Source organism: Papaver somniferum, chromosome 7, assembly GCF_003573695.1.
Source record: "Papaver somniferum cultivar HN1 chromosome 7, ASM357369v1, whole genome shotgun sequence".
Classification (NCBI taxonomy): domain Eukaryota; kingdom Viridiplantae; phylum Streptophyta; class Magnoliopsida; order Ranunculales; family Papaveraceae; genus Papaver; species Papaver somniferum.
Window position 1 is genome coordinate 32,327,657 of NC_039364.1, and position 20,286 is coordinate 32,347,942.

The window sequence follows — 20,286 nt, forward strand, 5'->3', positions numbered from 1 at the left end:
TATTCAACAACAACCCCTTCTGTTCTTCATCAATCATCAACACAACAAGCTAATCTGACTCCAAACAATCTCAAAATTAGATGAAACTAACTTCATATTCAAAATAGAAACCCTAGCTCTTCAGTTCTTCACTAAAATTCCTGAATCAACATCTAATTCTTCTCCCTTGTCTTAAATAAACAAAACCCATCATCCAAAGATCGATTCCATCATCAACCTCACTTGATATCTAAAGAAGCAGCAAACCCTAATCTCGTTCTTCTCAGGTTATCTCGAAACTAAATCAATCTTCAATTGATCTTCTCCATAGATTACAATCACACCATCTTCATCATCTTAGCTTCAAAAAATAATTCTCTCAAACAATCGCAGAAAAAGAAGAACAGAGAAGAAGGAAATGAGAGAAGAAGACTGAAAAAGATTAAGAACGAAGAAAAAAAAAAGACTTATCTTCTCGACCGGGTGAAGATAAGACCAACCAGGAAGTTTACGGAACACCCGTTAAATTGATAAGGGAAATCCCAGACTCTCTAATGGCAAAAGACTATTTTGCCCTTCTCACTATTTCGATGATTCCTTCTTCAGGTATCCGAATGACACGTTCGAGTAGTCTATTTCGCATAAATTTTCGAGATCTATTCAACGGTACTATTTTAGAATCTAAATCATTGTTAGATTAATTCCTATTAACTGAAGTTCGTTTTAAAACTAATCGATTTATTATCGGCTAGGACGTCTCTTGACTATTCTAATAACGTTGACGAGCTTGAGGGTCTTTACATATATAGACTTTATATTATTCACATTTGATATTTCGAGATGAGTTTAACTCGCTTACATATTTCTCGAAATATGTGTTAGTAAGCTTTCGCTTTAATCAAGTTCATCTTTATTCTTGACGAAAGTCAAAAGATGATCATGTGAAAATCGCCTGGTAACATCTTACATGTGAGACAGTCATTTGATGTAGACCCAGAATCTTTCGTATTGATCTATTGATCACTTGAAAATTTATTTGAAGCTAATAGTTTATGTGAGACAGCTATTCCCGTATTCAAAGAATGTTTCAATGATTAACATGAAGTTTAGAACGATTAACCATTGATTGTATATAGCACAATATGCGTACTTGTATGCTAATTGTTGCAAGATATTCCAAGTCTGGGAACCATAGTATGCATACCCGTATGCGTACTGGTTTGATAGTTGAAGTCCGAGAACTTAGTAACGGCTGAAAAGTTCAAGTCCGGGAACTCAACCGAGTTTGGTCATGTACGACAGTATGCGTACCTGTTCGCATATTGGCGAACCCATACCAAGTCCGGAACTCTAAGTATGCGTACCTGATTGCATACTTGAGTGGGTTAAGTTCTAAAATCGGTTTGTTCATGAACAAATACATTTATATATTAAGGAATGCAATCTTTTGAAAACAGTGGCTATAATGTTTGTGAATTGATTCAAGTGAATCAAAATCGATTTTGCTTCAATTGTGTCTTGTATACTTCTATGAGAATACAAACAATTGAGCAACTCCATAACTAGTTTCATTTGAGTTATTTGAACTAGTTGTGATTAAGATGAACAAGGTTGATATGAAAGTGTTCATACGGCTAACTTCGGTTAACTATTGTTGAGTCAACCATGTGCACACGTTTGGGTACGGTTACTCATACCTAAATGAAGTCACATTTCATTTGTGTACAACAAGCTAAGTTCGATCTAACTATTGTTGAGCCAACCATGTGCTCACGTTTAGGTACGGTTACTCATACCTAAATGAAGTCACATTTCATTTGTGTATAACAAGCTAAGTTCGATCTAACGTTTGAAACATATTAGCTTGACTCTAATCAGGTTTTCATCTAATGGTGAATATTGAATGCTTTATTACCAAGGTAGCATTGATTGCAAACCCTGATTTGAAGAACATATAAGGGATAACTCTAGCAACTGGGGAACCTAATCCCCACACCTCCTGTGTGATACTAGTTGCGACTAGAGTCGATTATACTTTAACCTAGGTTTTTCTTAAAACCATTATAGGTTAACGACTTAAAGAATTCATTGGGATTCTGCAGAAGCCAGACCCAACAATTTCTCTGTAGTTGCATGTTCTGATCTTACTTTGTTCTATCGTGCTAAGTATTATCTTCTCTAAGATTTGCTCGAGACTTAATCTCCGATAGGTAAGATAAAAAGCAGTCACAAAAATCTTCGTCTCATCGTTTGTGATTCTATAATATATTGTTTCGCTTCCATACGATTAAGATTATTGTGAGGTGATTGATATTACTAGGCTGTTCTTCGAGAATATAAGACCGGTATATCAATTGGTTCCTGTTCACCTTGATTTATCAAAAGACGAAACAAAAACTCGTAGGTATTTCTGTGGGAGACAGATTTATCTATTCAATAGACTTTTCCGTGTGAGACAGATTTGTTTATCAAGTCTTCGACTTTGGGTCGTAGCAACTCTTAGTTGTGGGTTAGATCAGCTAAGGGAATCAAGTGCGCAGAATCTGGCGTGGTTCAAGAGGCATAAGGAACGCGACTGTACCTTAATCAGTGTGAGATTGGTTAAGGCTCAACTACATTCCAGTCCGAAGTTAACTTGTAGTAGGCTAGAGTCTGTAGCGGCTTAATACATTGTGGTGTTCAAATCTGGGCTAGGTCCCGTTTTTTTTTTTTGCATATGCAGTTTCCTCGTTAACAAAATTTCTGGTGTCTGTGTTATTTCTTTTTCGCATTAATTTTTATATAATTGAAATACCACAGGTTGTGCGTAGTTCAATCAATTGGTAAATCCAACCTTTGGTTGTTGATTGAAATTGATTGACGCTCGGATATTGGTCTTTGGTATCATCCAAGTTATTTCTCATATTAATCCGGCTCACAGATTTCTATCTGTTCATTTGCCGATTGATTTGAGAAATTGAGATATGGCTCTTTGATGTATTTTCCTTGATTGAGTCTAACTGTCTAGTTGATTCTCTTGGAAATATATTGGAGTTAGTCCATACAGATTGCCTAAACGAAATATTGGGTGTGGTTGTTAGATCCCTGGTTTTTCAGAATAGCTTTTAAAAGCGGTCCTAAAATGAAAGTGCTTCTCGCCAACAACACTTTGAAAAAAAAAATACCATACACAATTTTTGGTAAAAGTTTGTTACAAAGTGTTTTGATAAATATTATGCCTAGCGCGTTTGAATATCAGAAGTAGAAGTCAGAAGCAAAAAAACATTTTGTTTCACAAAATTTTTACTTTCTTGCTTCTAGAGTTTGTGTACCCAAACTGACTTCTGATTTTTTACTTCCAGAAATCAAAAAGCAACTTCTGGATGTGTATCTATATAACACAATGTGCCAGGCCGGACTGCTCGTCCCAATTACTTTGTTTGCCGCAACTATCAAAACTATCCGGCGCGGACATGCCGGGTAATACTGAAAAGTTAGAGGACCAAAAATGAAAATTTCAGCGATATATCAAACTGGCCTTTTACCGATTCTCCCAAACACAAAAACACGCTTCGACTTGGAGTTCCCGCCATAACTCTGTCCCTCTCCACCATTATCTCAGTGAGTCTGGCACCTTTCAGTCTTCCCTGTTAGCAGTGGACGACGATGCAAACTTGCCGAAGGATGTCATTTTAAACAGCGAGGTACGCACTTCATCTCATTTTCCTCTCTTAATTCGTTAATCACCACTTTTAGGGTAAAATCTATGCCATATGAAATTTCATTTCGCCACAAAATATTTAAATTCGTTTTTAGGGCAAAATCTTAAATTGGTTCAGAAGATAAGTTTGATGTCTCATCATCAATTTCTGATTTCATCGACGAATCTGAGGCCATTTATGGTTTCGAGTAGTGAGATTTTATACTTGGTTCCCGATAGTTAGGGTTTATTGTCTTCACAAAAGTATCCCCAAAAATGTTTTTGAAGCACTAGCAGTTTTGATTCTTCGACCTACATACCATCCTAAATTTGATAAATAGTTGTTTGTATTTCAATCTGGTGTAGAACTTTGAGCAATTTGGGCTCCTTTGGGAACCAATACCATATGGTGTGCTTTGTTTGCATAATCTTAATTCTTCACAGTGTTTTTTGATGTTGTGAATTGTATATTTTACTGGGCTACTGGAGCTGTTTCTTAATTCTTCACAGTATTTTTTCTTTTTTGTCTTACTAGATTTCACTAGATGGCAATCATATATATTCTTTTTCCCTTGTTTGGATGTTAGCCACCGCTGTCTTGATTTATTATTTGGAGCTGTCTTTTGATATTCTTATTAGTTAATCGTTCGTGTTTAATTGTTGTATTATACACAACTTCCTTAATCATCTAGCTAATTTTTACATTTTATGTTGTGTAACACTAAAGGTAGAAGAGAAGGTTGACATTATGGATGAAGGACAGCAGAAGACGGTTTCTTCTGAGGTATATTTGACTGCAGTTGTGTGTAATTGCTTAAATAATCCTTATATATTTGCTTTTATGCTTATTGGCGTGCATGACTTCTATCTGATATGATAGGTCAGGTCATGACACACACGTAGATTGTGTCTTATACTTCTATAAGCATTTTCTAACTATACTATTCTGGCCCTTAGTATAATCTTCTCATTACAAGAATAAGAGTAAGAACAGGTGACTTATGGAGTAATCTCAAAGAGGCTTGGTGGAGAGTTCCTTCCGTACGAATATATGCATTTATATGCATTCAGTTCACAGGCTCATGAAACCTCACTTCAATCTCACTAGAATTATATGAAAAGAAGAAACTTGAGAATGTTGAATGCAAACTAGCTTTTATAACTTATAAATTGGTTGTGCCAAAGTGCCCAATGAAAATCGTAAAGATATCCCACTGAGACCCAACTGCAGTAAAGTGGTCATCCCACTGCCATCGGCTTAAGAGGTCTTACTCAAGTCTTAGACTGGAGGAAGAGACAGATTTTATCTGTAAAGTGCATTTACCAGGGGACCTATGCATATTATTAGCTAGTTTCTGGTTATGGAGAGCCATTGGGATTCGTGATTGAATCATACCTTTGTCATGTCAGCTTTGAAACTTGAATAAATGATTTAATAACTTGGACCCGTAAACTCTAGGATTACTAACTTGCTTAGGCAGACCTACCAACAAAAGACAGGAAAAAGAAAAAAAGAACAAAGGGGTTTTATCTTTTCCTTCTTAATTCATATTTCAATAATCTGTTCCGAGTGTTATCATGTTGTTATGGCTTGAAATCATGGGAATTATTAGCTATTAGAAGTGAAGATTATTGGTGAATTTGGTTGCATGATCTTATCCCTTCCTCGATGATCAGCTATTTATGATGAAAAAAAAAGACACCTTCATTATGGTATTATTAAGTTTTGTTGTTTTGGCCTGCTACTTTGTCTTTCAAAACTATGCATCAGAATTCAAGTTACGAAAAGTTTAATTAAGAACTGTGGAGATGGCCTATGTATCTTGTCCATTTGGCATTAACTATCAACATTTTCTCTTTCAGGTGTTAGAAAGTCGTATGCATCTGATCAACCAACTCAGGGATTCAAAATTATCTGAAACGTCTGAGTTGGCCTCCCTTTTCGAACGTCTTACAGTATCCAAATGTTGTTTTACTTCTTTATTTTGAATTGTCATGCTTATTTTCTGAATATGCATTCTCAGTATGTTAGCATGTAATATCTGGAGAAACTTTTTGGTACAAATCTAGTTCAATTACCAAGTCTATTTGTTCATTTTTGATAATGAGGTGAATTACATCAACAGGATGTACCCTGATTCCATGATCACAAGGACGAAACAAGCCAACAAGAAAAAGATATAACAAACAAATCCTTGAATGCTGTTTTTTTTTTCTTTAGTTTAAGAATTAGAGATCATCTGTTTGCATGAAATTGGTATGCTATTGTTTTTTGTTCAAAAGTGGCCTAGAAGCTTCATGTGCTCCACTAAGCCCCGTGAAGACATTAGACAGCTAGTTTCTTTTTGTCCAGAACTATGTATACCAGTTATCTACTAAACCTTATTGAGGTGCAGGACTTAGAACTCAGTGACTGTATTTAAAGATATTAGACAGCTAGAGACAAGATGTTGCACTGCTTTAACAATCCTCTGGGACTATGTATCGATGACCGCAGTAAATGGATTGCGAGACTTACCTTCCGGACAAATGTTACTATGCAGTGAGATATGTGACAGAATGTTCTGAAGGAACAGCTTTGCATATTCTATATTCTCTAGCAAGCTTACAGTGATTAAATTGTATTTCTGATTAACTCAATATGTGGTAAGACGTGTATTTGTTGAAGTTCACATTCCCATTGTTTTTCTTGCACGGAAGTAGACATCTCTATAATTTGATAGTACTAATATCCTGAGAAGAAGCTTCAATAGTTTCGTGTTCAGAAAGTACTGGCAAGACCATTCTGGTGGAACTGATACAGGTTGATAGAATATATCTTGATTGCAGAATACTCCATTTAATTTTATGTCTGTACTCAGGCTTTAGTCTTGTAATGTTTCTTACCTTAACATCATGATAGATGCTATGGGAAGATTCCACTTGCTTGGATATGCCACAGTGCATATTAAATAGAAGTATTTTGCATGTTGCTGCCAAATATGTAGAAGTGGATGTTTCTGGATGTCTTGAACAATTTGTGTCTTTTGGAATAAAGGTATTTTTTACTTTTGCACACTTTTGTTCTTATTAGTTGTTTGAAACGGTAATTACAGTACTTTTCAAGACTGGATTGGACACTGATCATAAATTACGAATTTTGTAATTTAGGCAAGCGGTTGGTGCGGTAAGCATCTGAACCTGATACTTATATTAATAGAAGAATCTCAGGAAGAAACCGGTTCCAGTGTGTATATTCAGGTATGTGATATGTATTATACAGTTTACCTGTACTTGTAAATGTGTAGTACATAGAGAATAGATAAAGGATACAAACATGAGTAGAGAGATATGGTCTGGAGCCATAGCCACATTTTTTTCTCTCAAAAGCTTAATTGTGAATGACTGTGCGCTCAATCATATGTGGTTTTCTATGCACAGTACAAGGATATGGGGATTTCAGGAGAGGTTTTACACGAGCTTATTTCCAATTTCGCATTAATTAAGTGTTGTACTCGAGTCTCGAACCAAGTCCTAACACTTAGTTTTGTTTCTTACATTAAGTAATTACGTTGTCCCGACAGTGTGCAGTAATTTGAGGATGATTGCGGGTCACCTATCATCTTAAGCACCTAGTTCTTCAACCTGCATGCTAATTAAACCGAATAAAGTGACCTATGTGGTATCCAAAATTAAGAACATCGTTACATGATCTTACTTTCTGGTTTATGTAATGTCTCATTTGCTAACCTGGGGCAAAACAAGAATCTTACAGAGTCCAGAAGTAGCAAATAATTACTAATGCTTTATAACATAGTAGAAAATAATTACAGACAAGAAGCAAGAAATTAGAGGAGGTAAATAAAGGAGGTAGTTAAAGCTGTTGCACCCAATCACATTATGCACTTCAACTCATTTTTTACTATGGGACACTTTGAGTTTAATTCCAAACTTCGAGGCTATTTTTAGAGTTTTCGACCCCAGATTGTCCAGTTACTCAGTTAAAGACTTTGGATGGGAACATCCGAAGCAAATATCAATCCTTGCTTCTTCTCCATGCGTGACCCACTGGATACTGCCAACTTAATCTCTTTTATAATTCTTTTGTTTGTTTGCCTTATCGTTACCGGACTTTGCTGTTTCACTTTTTCTTATTAAACTCCCACCAGAAAAGAATGGAAGACGTTCATGTGTAAGGTATATCTATGAAATTTCTTTTTGATACTGTGGGTTCTTAGGTACAGTATGCTGTTTGTTTAATTATCTATGCTTCAGGGCGTCGTATCACTGGCTATATTGTGAAAATGTCCTGACAGTTTATATCTTTCTAATGATCTGTTGACGGTTGAACTTTTGCAGTTGATTATGGACCTGTTAAGCTTCTTTGTGGCTGCCTTTTCAGCTTTGACAAGATCACCCATAATTGAGAGGAACGTCTTAGTGCTTGTTGAGAGATACATCTCTGAGTGCTTAATTGTAACCAAAGTTTCAATTTCAGAGTTCAAGGTACTTTGCATTTTAAAAATCCATTCTAGTCAATCAGTTAGTAAGTTGTTTCTGCAATGCTCCCGGAAAATAATTTTTGATATTTAAAACTATATTTTGTTAGTGTTACACCACCAGCTGCACTCATCTTACTTGATAAGTCTATTCCGTCGTGATTCACTCCAATGCTGTAGATATCGTAGGAGTTGGGATTGAGTTTGGATGTTTTTTGTGCTTTATCAAGTATCAACTTTATCATTTAATCTGAATAATTTGATGTGTTCTTATTCACCACAAAATGAACCTAAGTTTATTATCGTATTTTATTTTGAAGCAGAGAATCCAATCACCTACATCTTCAGAAGTATTGAAGGTGACACAGCTAATCCTCGATGCTTCAGTAAGACTCTGTAGAGCATATTCCCAAGCCCTTAATTTAGATTCATATTGTGATTTAGTCATGAGAACTGTGGATGAAGAACAAAGCTCCGTGGAAAGGGAAAAGCTTGATAATGTGAATCTCGTTATTAACTTAATAAAATGTACGGTAGACCAGTTGGGCGAATTGGGTCTCCTTGCAGCTGTTGGTGATGGGAGTCTGGTCGCAATTTTGAATGTATCATGGAAAGGTGTGGTTGGGCTGCTGCAGCTGGGTAAGGGGGTTTTAGTTTCAAAGATTAATGTCTCAGATATTATATTGAAGCTAATTTCACTTGCCACTGAGTTGCTGAGGTGTGCATCTGAGTCTTGGTCTTCTTCTAAAGCCTGTCCAGAAGACATAACCTCAGCTGAAGCAAAAAGGATATTTTATCCTGTGAAATTTTACTTACTTAACGTCGTTCGAATATCCTCCCTATACGCATCTGAAGCAGTCAAAGTCTACAGTGAGATTGGTTTATTTGTATTGAGGATTTCAGCTTTCGGCATTTCATTGAGCAAAGAGACCTCTCGTCTCAGGGCTCCAAGTGAAGCATTGGCACAATATTTGGAGCCAGCTTATGTGCTTCTACTTTCAAACCTACTAGATTCAGCTGCAGTGAAGCAGGATACGGTTCTCCGAGTTTTAGATTCATTGTTCCCAGATGAAACTTTTCCTTCAACCTCTTTTGATTTTGAAGAAAATAATATGAATCTAAGAATTCCAGGGGATGAAATATTCACTGTAAATGGTCAAGCTATGCCCAAAGCAAGAATTTTATTGCTTGGGCGAGTGGCGTTATTTCTTAATCTTCTGAAACATTCTCCTGGCATCAGAGAGGATACAAGACTTGGATATTCTAGAAAGCTTGGATGGCTATTTGACTCTTTTATAGAAGAAGAGGCCTACTCCTCTATTCTTGCTCTGCATATTCCTGTACTACGCTGTTCTGGAACAGTGCCACAGTTAACCTGGCAGCCCATGTTCTCTTTTATTTTGCATGCGCTGAAGATCTTCATGATTGTAGAGTGCTCATCAAGTTTAGGTTGTTGGGAGGTGGAATACTTCCTTCTTGAGAACTTTCTTCACCCTCATTTTATTCTCTCAGAGATTATAACAGAACTCTGCTGCTTTATTGTGCGTCATGCTGATATAGAGATAGTGAACGAGATCATGGATAAACTTTGCGTGTTATTCAAGTTCGTTGCTTCATCATCCGAACCACGCCTAATGAAGTGTGACCATCCTTTGAGGAAGATGGCTAGATCTATCTGTAGGATTCTTACTCACACCCCAAAAGGTACTACTGATCGAGCATACAATTACATGATCAATGATAGATCGCCAACTTTGTCATCTTTCATGTACATGACCCTGCTCACTGAAGGATTTCCCCTGCATTTGCTGACGAATGACCTGAAAAAACTTGCTATGGAAAGAATTGTTACTGCATATGTTGGGTATATTGAGGAGAACAAAGAAAAGTTACTTCTGGTAGATAACATGTCAAAGTCATATTCCAGTTCTTTTCTTCTTGGGGAACCTGTCTATGCTATGTCCTCCGCGTTACACTGTCTGTAAGTAGTGAATCAACTTTTAAGTGTAAATGAATGCTTAAATTCTTGCTGGTTTGAAGAAAGAGGACTCTTATTTAATTTCATAACGGATGAAACTGACAAGATACTTATCTTTCTGTTTTTTTTTTTGGTATGTCCTTTTGTGTGTGCAGCGACAGCCAAATTAGTAATGCTGATTACCTCAAGACCTTGAATTTTGCTAGTTCTGTCGTTCGTGGATACCGGAATGCTAAGACAGATAGTTCAAAGGAGGATTATTGTGAGCTTTTAAATCAAATAATAGGGATCATATCAAGTATGAAACACCTAAATGCCTGCAACCAGATGAAAGAGTTCATAGTGGAACTCCATTCCTTGTTTGTTTCCACCAGGGGTGCTGGTTCTGCTGCAGTAGCCTCATTGTTGGAAGATGGTAATACTAGTGGTTGCTTGTACCGATGCAAACCAAATTTGTCTCTTTTAATGGCAGGCCTAGGTGATATCGAAATTGTTGAAAGTGAGGATAGCAAAACAAGCACTGCTTTGTGGGAGCTATATCACATGTTACTGAGGGAGGGGCATTGGGCATTTTCTCATTTGGCGATCACTGGATTTGGACATTTTGCAGCCCATACTTCGTGCAATCAGTTATGGAGATTTGTTCCACAGGAAGCAGCGCTTTCATTCGATATAGAGACTGGAAATGAAAAAGATGAGGATAGATTTATGTTCGAGCTGAAGGCTTTTCTTGAAAAGGAAGTGGCTTTGTTAGTGATCGAACCATGTACTGTAGAGCAACTTGCTATGCTTCTGAAGGAAGGATTAGTGCTGAAGGAAGCAGTTAGGAGGATCGTACTATGTAATATTGAAAGAGAAGAAGATACAAAAATTATGATGGAGATTGACAATGCTGATACTGGTGGTGAGAAACTAGCAAGCACGAAAAAAAGGAAGCTTCTTTCTCTCCCCGACGAAATTGGTGAAGGAATGGCGTTGCTGCAAAGGGGTTTGAAATTTATGGGCGATGGTCTTGCTCTGTGGCAGCAGCAACAGCAGCATATCTCTACCATGAATCACCACGAACAATTTTTGGTTCATTTCTCGCAACTTGAAGATGTGATCACTAGCTTGATCGGTTTAGCTGCAGGTGAAGGAAACAAGTAATGCATAGCAGTGCACTTCTTGTTTTGTATCAATTCTAGCAGTTTAGCTCTTGGGAACTACCAATCCGGAAGTCGTTTAGCTTCCTTCTGTATCTTCCTGGTTCTGGATCAAAATTTTGTTCCTAATTATTTATTGTACAGTAATAATCAAAATGAAATAACCCAAAACAAAACAAAAATGGATTGTTTCAGTGGGTGTGTTCCGGGGACGGTAATGGTCAGCTCAAATTTTAACCCTTGATTAAATCTCAGTAAAATGATAGGGGATACATAAGTAAATTTTAGAGAGAATGATTTCTTGAAGCGTGGTTCAAAGGTTTTTGCATCATTTCAGGCTTTCAGCTCACCAATTTCTGTTTTTCTTGAAGTGTGGACTGCCCCAATGGTCCAAGTTTTTGCATCATTTCAGTTCAGACTGTCAGTCGGGGACTCCCTTTATTTCAAAATCTGCAGCTCAATGTTCCTTTTTGGCAAACTTCAAACAAAATACTAGAATTCTAAGAAGTAAACTTGCATTACCCCACACACAAAAAAAAAGTAAAGTCAAATTTGTTGGTATACCATTTTTTTCATTGTAAATTGGTGTAAGGTAAGTTTTCTAGGCCTGGATCCCAAAGGGGGTTCTCAAAACCGCTCATTTATTCGATTGAAATCCCCCCTTAGAAATGTCAGAAAAAATATCAACTGCACAATATTTGTATAATAATATTAGAATCCAAGACACGATCTTATTTGATCTGACCTTTCATAAATTTCTATTTGCCTGCTGAAGAACAGGGCGGATTTCATCTGCAATTCCCGATAAAAGAACTGGTTTACGAATTACTCCATTCATTCCCATTTCCAAACATTTTTCTGATAATTCTTCGTCGCCACTTGCTGTAAGAGCTATGATCAATGGCCAGTTACGACTGCGGAACTTTCTTATTCTCATTGCAACTTCAAAACCATCCATCTCGGGCATGTGAAGATCCAAAAGAATAATATGGAAAGAGGATCCTGGTCGACCCAAAGAACTCAAGCAATCAAAACCGGATGAAACAGATGTCACGTCGCAGCCGAGCTTTTCAAGTAATTTTCGAGTAACAGCTCTGTTTGTGTCATCATAATCCGCCAATAACACTTGGAGACCACGGAATAAAGAATTTGAGGGCGGTGCACTCTCGGAGGATCCTCCTGGTTCAAAATTGCTACCTCCAATCGACATTTGGAGTTGAAACCGGAGGACAATGCCCATAAGTTGAACATGCCCATTGCAATCTGGAATAGCATATATGTTTCCTTGCATCATCTGCAAAATATTAGAGTATTTTTAGCAAGAAACAGATCATCGATCAGAAGTTTTTAAGATCAGTGAATATCTTCCTTGAACTTTAAATCACAAAGAAACCTCCAATTATCAATTCCAAAAGTGAATATCATATAGACTATAATTGTATTTGAACTCTTCAAAAGTGAAATAGCAAATTTTATACACACAAGTAAAAGAAAACTTTGGTATCTACGCTTAACAATCACATGCTTACAGACTTAAAGAGTAGATAAATCTTTATGGTTCTCATAAAAACTTTGAATCTGGAATAGCATATATGTTTCCCTCAACTTTTTAATGAAATTGTTCAACAGATGAATTTGAAAACCATGCAAGTTCAGAATTATTCATTTCTACACATAATAAATAAATACGTGAAGGATTAAGCATTCTTACCCGGACAAGTTTTTTGCACACACTGTAGCTCAAACTCCCCTCATGTCCCTCACTGCTGTTAATCCGATTGTTAAGCTGTGCTGATGTGACCAAGTTCTCTGTCGATGTTGAAGGACCATCACTATTTCTCCCAATTTCAAGTTTCATATAAGCATATCCATCAGAAGAACCTGACCTCCAAACTGCCCATCTTTGATCGTTCCACGAATCATTTCCTCTCACTGTTGAAGCCCTAAAAGTTACAGTATTTCCTTTGTCACACACGTTCAACAAATTCCCAACCATATGTAGAATAACCTGAACAATCCGTCTTTCATCGCCAAGTACCCGATCAGGCAGTGAACTATCAACCTCTAGTCTGAAACCAATATTCTGGCTAACAAACAAGCATTTCGAAAGGCAAGCTGCTTCTTTAATCATAGAATGCAGCCCAAATGGTCGCATCTCTAATGGCATCCGATTACGGTCTCGATCAGAAATCTCCATTACATCATTAATCAAAGTTGAAAGAACACTGCTGGTTTTCGCCATTGCATCAACAATTATCTTCTGTTCAGTACCTAGATTTTCTTGCTGTAATATTGACAATAATCCCGAGATAGTATGCATCGGCCTTCTCATGCCATTACTCATCACTTTCTGAAATGAATTCTTTGCCTGGCTTGCCATTAGTGCATCTTTTCTTGCCTGTTGTAATGCACGATTCTGTTCCTCAAGTTTCACTCTCATCAACTGAGATTCTTCCAAAACAGCAGCATGAGAAAGAGCAACAGCAACCTGATCAGCAACTACCTCGATAATTTCTAATTCATGGCAACTCCAAACCCTAACTTCTGTACTCGGAAGAACCAATACGAGTATAGCATAACAAGCCTGGATTAGTTCTGGGGTTCCTCCTTTGAAGTTAGAAACTCTCAGCATTGGCATTCTAATTGCAGCCACTGCACCTGGTTCTCCATCTCCCCCACAACTACCCATTCCTAGAGCTGAATCAGAACTCAAAATCTTCACTCCCTTGTTGTCTTTGATTTCCCTAACATCCTTATTAGTAGTTGGGATTGCAAAATGAGATACATTTGCTGAATCCCGGTTCTGCTCCAATTCATGTGTCAAATTCATGACAGTCTTATCTTCATTAGGCATCCAAACGGCACAATTCTGCAAATCCAAAGTCTTTGAAAGCTCAACCAAGGTAGAATACAAAATAGTATGCCTATCAAGGGATTTCCTAATCTCCCTGGTAAGCATTCTAACATGTAAGCTTGTCTCTTTCTGTTGCTTCATCATTTCAACCTCTCGATCGAGCTCCCAAGCTTTCTTCTTCAAGAAAAGCTCCCTGACTTTGACTTTGAGAAGCAAAGGAATAAGAGTTATAAGGGTAATTGCAGTAGCACATGAGACGAGAGCGGTTAAAAATTTGAAGATGGTAAGGGCTAGCATCAGCTGGAATGTGTGTGGTGCATAAGTCCATCCGTTGAGCAAATGTGTTAATCCACAGAGGACTATGAATGCTATGAATTGAAAAAGTACCCATTTGAAGGGCAGATTTGAGCAACTCAGGAAGTATAGGAGCTCAATGGGTATTGAAAAATACGCAATCGCAATCAAAAAATCACTAGCCTTCTGGCATTGTAAAATGTTCTCCACACTCCAGAGTCCTTCATCTTCCTCACAATTACACCTATCCAGGGCATAAACCGATACAGAACCCGCTAACAGTAGAACCGAAATCAATAAACCAGGAGCAATTACTTTTAACATTGCATCTGAACAATGCTTATTCTTCTTCTTCTTGTTTCTCCCTTCTCCTCCTTGTTCAATCCATTTGAATAAACAAAGAAATCAAACTCAATCTCTCATAAACCTAATAATGCAGAAAGATGAAATCAGAATAAACCCTTTTTGCTTGTAAGATTCATATTTTCAATTAAAAATAGTAAAACCCAAAGCCCATTAAAAAAAAAACATTTGCTAGATTTCAAGATCTAACATACCCCCATCTATCTGAAAATCTTCCATATAATATTCAAAATAATAATTCTCTTTTTATCTTTTTTTTACTCCTTATCTCCCCTACTGTTATCTATGTCTGTAACTAACATGATATCTTATCAACTAAACAGAAGAATAATATAAACAATAAAATCCAAAATAACCTCCATTGTTAAAAATGAAAAATGGAAAGAAAGAAAGAAAAAAAAAAGTACCTATTGAAACCCCAGAGCCAGATTCGCAACAAAACCACCAGGTTCAGATCTCATCTTCCTCGCCAAACTTTTTTTTTTTTGGGTACTGTTTGGAAATACCGTCTGCGAAAAACCAGCTTTCTAACTTCCAGCAATAAAGCCTAAGATTATTACTACCATAATTATAAAGCCTAAATATATTCCCCTCCCTCCTCTTCCTCCATGAAATCAATTATATAAATGGAAACACAAAAAGATCATCAAAATCCGGCCATCTAACCCCGTTAATACCGCTTAAACAGTATGATACTATTTCGCGTATTGGGTCTCTGATACTAGAAATCATATTGCTGCTGCTGCTGTTGCCATACTTGAAGAGGAAAAAGATGAAAGGGTGTGATGATTTTTTTCTTTTTGTTTCTTGTTTGGGTATTTCAAATTTGCGAATGTACGTTCAGAGGAAAAAAGTGAAAAAGAAAGGAAAAAACTATGCCATATGGAGAGACTGAGAAAAATGAGAAAAGAAAGACAAGTTGAGAGTGAGAGAGGGCCCACAGTGTTATATTCTTTTAGTACATGAAGAGAACCTGGACGTTCTTAGTTAACTTAGTAGCACTTGCTCAACGTCAGAAGAGCAAGCTGTAAATTAAACAATTTTCCTCTCTTTTCATTACATTGTTGGAATTAAGGGATCTCTCTCTCTTTCCATTTTATCTGCTAATCCTAATCACTTTTAATCACTTTTTTCTAATGGGATAAGATCTTTTTTTGACATGTCTAATCATGACTGCTAATATGGGTACTAGTGGACAGGTTACCAAAATTCATATAAGACAAATCGAAAAATCCTGTCTTATATGAATTTTGGTACCTTCCTCAGTAATTCGCCGTTCCTCGTTAGCAATTTTGTGTCTAGCATGGGGAAAGAATTGATAGGTAAAGATATCCCACGTCTCTTAAAACACTTGAGGAGGTTAAGACTATGGACCTTTTATTCCATACTTGACAAACTGAAAGTATTTATTTTGGATATGACTGTAAGGATTACCAAATCTTGGACTTCTGGTTTGTAAGGTAAATTTCTGATGGGTAAGTTGAGTGTCAAATTGCTTAGCCGTTCTGTTGATGGTCAAGTAGAAAATTCGTTAGAAAAAATGGTCAAGCGTGGCCGCTTGCGTTGACTAAGGACAAGGAAACTAAAATCGCATATCAATTATGTAGGGTTAGTGTTTTTGTTCTAGTTCTGATTCATTGAAGACTGATTGTTGCAAAAAGTTCAACATCAACAATATCAATTGATACCAGTTCTATCATTTTCCAAGAAACACCTCCAAGCTCGAATTTCTGTATTTGTGGATATATCAACCTTCACCCAGCTCCCTCAACCAAAACTGCTCATCTATTATCTTATTATTTTCTCCACTTTCTTCTTTTACCAATGGCTGAAAAATCACCGCCTCCTCCCATCAATGCATGGATTAAGAACTCATTCAATCAAAATAAAACAACCACAACAACTCCTCCCACGCCTGAACCCCTTTCGCGGAATTCTAAGAACCCATTAGAAATAACACGCAATGATTTACATCCTTCCAACACTCTTTCTAAAGCTTGCTCAAGTGATTTTAATAATCAAGAAGCCACTTCGATATCATCCACACCATCCCCATCCTTCCTCTCTACTGCTTCCAACTTCTCAAAAGAAAAAAAATCTCTACCCCCGTGTTTGCTTAGAGAATAAAGTTCTAATAATCTTCGGCATCAATCACAAAAGCTTCACAAAATCATAAAAATTTTCACTAAAAGTTAAGGAATCAAAACCCAAAAAAAGACAATTAAGAGTCTCATATTTTCCAGTTAACGGAGAGAATGATAGACCTCATGTATGCCCACCAAAACAAGTGTCTAGCACTTCATGTGCTAGCAGGTAACCTCTCATACCTAACTTTGAAATCTGCCATAAAGAGACACTGGCACCCTCTCGCGTACAAGCATATCCAGACGGTAACAAACACTTCTGAGTATCAGGTTTTCATGTATCATGAAAGTGACAAGAAAATGATACTTGAACATCAACCATGGATCATAGGTGATGTTACTTGAAGATTGAAGTAAGTACCAAGAAAACCCTAGTGCATGTTTCAAAAAGGATGTTTTTGGATTCAAATGTTATATCTTCTTATATATCTTGAAGATAAAACCGCAATAGAGTAACTCATGGCTGAAACAGGTAAGATTCTTGATGTGGATCTCAGTGGAAAACCTGTTAGAGATAAATTGGAAATGGATTTATCAAAACATTTCTTGTTGGGCATCTTCTTAAATATTATGGGTCCTAGTTGGGTGCAATTTGCTTATGAATATATTCCAACACTCTGTTATAGATGTGGATTCATAGGTAATGTAGAAAAAGATTGTCCAAATTTCTGAAGCTATGAACATGCTCTTCAAGACCTCAAATACCATGTTTTCCCATATCAGAAGCTCAACAACAAGATGAGAGCCCAAAACTCTAGACCAAAGCAAATCAGTTTCATCTCATTCTCATCATCCAACCCAAAACCTGGAGGTTCATCTTCAACCCACCATTCATGCTCAACCCAGAACATACAACAACAGAACATGCATGAAAAAAATTGGGTAAAAGAACATGTGAAAGAGATGAGTCAACGGAACGAATCAAAGAACAACCAGGTCCGAGTGAGCAACCACAACATTCAGTTTCATTGAATTTGGATGATTCACCTAAAGAAACAAATAAATAGATAACAAGAGAAATACAAGGATAATATGGAAGAAATCTAACTAACACAAGCATGTAATCTGAAAATGCGGGGGTACCAAAATACACCACCAATTTTTTCTTAGGCAATGTACCAAACTCAAATACAATTCTGAGAGTTACAACTTAATGTGTTAGACCACTGCTCAGTTAAACCCACCAAGCGTTGGTATGTCAAGATTGGTTGTCATATTTAGTTCCAAAACTCGAGTCGCTTAATTTGTAAACTACAGTCAACTTCGATAGGTTAGACTAGAAATGATAGAAGTATTGTGCTCCAGTTACTCACAAAGATATGAAGATGGATTGAAGACAACAAAGACATTATCCTTCAGTTTGAGGTTAGTAAATTTGACTTGACTTGTTCCATATGTATCTTATGTCTTTCAAGTCGTGCATATTGAAAACAAAACTGCGAAGCAGGATTACACTCTAGTTAGACATAGTATTAAGGAATACAATAAGAGGTTTATTGCTTAACCATTAAACTTTGTAGATAAGACATCGACATAATCGTTTAAATGTTATTGTGATTATGTATGGGTATGAGGTGAGGATTTCATCCCAGGAAACAATGTTTTACATGTGTTTTAAGGAAGTAAGTTCATAAACTTGTTTCTGAATCGAAAAGGAAATCATGAGGCGTTATTGGTATTGTTATTCATTGCATATCTTGTGAACAACCAATATGTGTGATTTAGTATAACCGCTCATGACTTGTTTGTGTTCTTGGTAAAACTATTCACAAAGGCCTGACTTATGTATTGGTATGACTTTTATTAATCGATCTTAAGTAATCACCTAAGATGGTATGATCGAGTTTGTGATTTGTGTATGACCAAATCTGGGTAAAGGGGAACCGATCCTAGTAAGAGGTGCAACACATCACAAAGGGGAATCGATACTTGTATGAGGTGCAACAAGTTTGTAGTAGAAAGGGGAACCGATCCTATGGACATGTGCAACACATATAAGTTAGATACCATATATATGTGGGGAACCGATCCTAGTACCTAGTAGACCGAATTTTGGAAATCTAGTGTGAGTATGCACAATACTCACATGGAGGTAGAACCGTTAAACCCATGATTTGTGATTGAGTGTTCTTGATCAATCACATAGTTCTTGAAAGTCAGATGAACCAATTCTAAACTTGTTTGGAAGTGTGGAAAATCGGTTTCAAGGTTGTAAGTATGAAAGAGGACTTACAAAGTAAGGATGTCGACACACTTTGAACACAGGCAGTAATGTTTATCTTTAATTGTTCAAAGTTATTCCTTAATAGCTACAGGAAGAAAATCCCAGGATCGAAACATAAATAAGTTAAGAATCTTTTAATTAAGGTCTTAATTTTATTTTAGGAAAATAAGAATTAGTAATGTGCATTTACTAGTTAAAGATTTTCCAAAGATATTTTCGGTCATTATTTTGGACAGAGCATTTCCAGGAATTATGGAAACCGAATTTGGAATTAGAGCTGGCAAACAAGTCGAAACCCACGGGTTAATCCGTGCCCGGCCCGTGAAAACCCGAACCCGGACTGGCTGGTTTCTAAACAAGCCGGGTTCGGGTTGGAGAAATGGTGACCCGTCGAGAAACGGATTAACCCGGCCCGGACCGTGAAACCGCGGGTTAACCCGTTAACCCTCTCTTCTATTTATGACGCGTGTCTCTTCTCCTGCCATAGGTATAAAAACCTGAAAACCCTAGATTTCTATTTCTTTCGTCTTCTCCGTCCGCACTCCGCAGCCGTAGTTCCCACTTCTCCTCCGTCTCTTCTCATTTTTGTTACATTCTTTCTTTCTTTTTTTCATTTAACTTTTTTTTTGCAGTACAATGAAATCCTTGGGAAAGGTGCTTCAAAGACAGTGTATGAAAAAATCTCTAGGCCCCTTTCATGAAATTTCTAAAAAGTCTGAAACTTTGGGGATTTTGGAAAACTGGAGCTTGTTAAATTTTGATTTTAGTTGATTTTTGGTTTTGTTGATTGATTTTAGGTATAAAGGGTTTGATGAGTATGAAGGGATTGAAGTTACTTGGAATCAAGTCAAGGTATATGATTTCTTACAAAGTCCTGAAGATCTTGAGAGATTATACTGTGAAATCCATCTTCTCAAGATATTGAAACATAAAAATATCATGAAATTTTATACTTCTTGGGTTGATAACTTGATACAGCAAAGAGGAATATCAATCTTGTCACTGAAATGTTTACTTCTGGGACTCTTAGACAGTTAGTAGTGTTTAAATTGGCATTCTCATCAATTTTATGATCTCATTTATGTATGTGATTACATGGGTCTTTCTCCTGATTCTCAATTGGCTTAATATACAGCAGCATAATTTGTTCC

General features: G+C 36.8%; 2 protein-coding genes and 1 long non-coding RNA gene across 4 annotated transcripts; 2 read left to right on the forward strand and 1 right to left on the reverse strand.

The window, feature by feature from the left end:
• The first annotated feature begins 3,530 nt into the window (after window positions 1-3,530).
• On the forward strand, window positions 3,531-11,438 carry LOC113296893. 2 transcript variants are annotated; one of them, XM_026545253.1, is made up of 8 exons: window positions 3,531-3,662; window positions 4,386-4,442; window positions 5,522-5,614; window positions 6,561-6,695; window positions 6,809-6,898; window positions 7,997-8,143; window positions 8,457-10,117; window positions 10,270-11,438. In XM_026545253.1, exons 2-8 carry the CDS (start codon window positions 4,407-4,409, stop codon window positions 11,258-11,260), a joined length of 3,153 nt encoding a protein of 1,050 aa, XP_026401038.1. In that variant the 5' UTR covers window positions 3,531-3,662; window positions 4,386-4,406; the 3' UTR covers window positions 11,261-11,438. The 2 variants fall into 2 exon arrangements, with proteins under 2 accessions (XP_026401038.1, XP_026401039.1); XM_026545254.1 differs by having other exon boundaries at window positions 8,460-10,117.
• Window positions 11,439-11,797: 359 nt separating this feature from the next.
• LOC113296894 (protein EIN4-like) lies at window positions 11,798-15,672 on the reverse strand. Its single transcript, XM_026545255.1, has 3 exons — window positions 15,175-15,672; window positions 12,968-14,831; window positions 11,798-12,550 (listed from the first exon to the last, which is right to left on the reverse strand). Exons 2-3 carry the CDS (start codon window positions 14,726-14,728, stop codon window positions 12,005-12,007), a joined length of 2,307 nt encoding a protein of 768 aa, XP_026401040.1. The 5' UTR covers window positions 14,729-14,831; window positions 15,175-15,672; the 3' UTR covers window positions 11,798-12,004.
• Window positions 15,673-19,662: 3,990 nt separating this feature from the next.
• Window positions 19,663-19,962, forward strand: LOC113297315. The gene is made up of 3 exons (XR_003333442.1): window positions 19,663-19,686; window positions 19,768-19,805; window positions 19,933-19,962. It is a non-coding gene; the product is annotated as an uncharacterized LOC113297315 (long non-coding RNA).
• The last annotated feature ends 324 nt before the right edge of the window (window positions 19,963-20,286 follow it).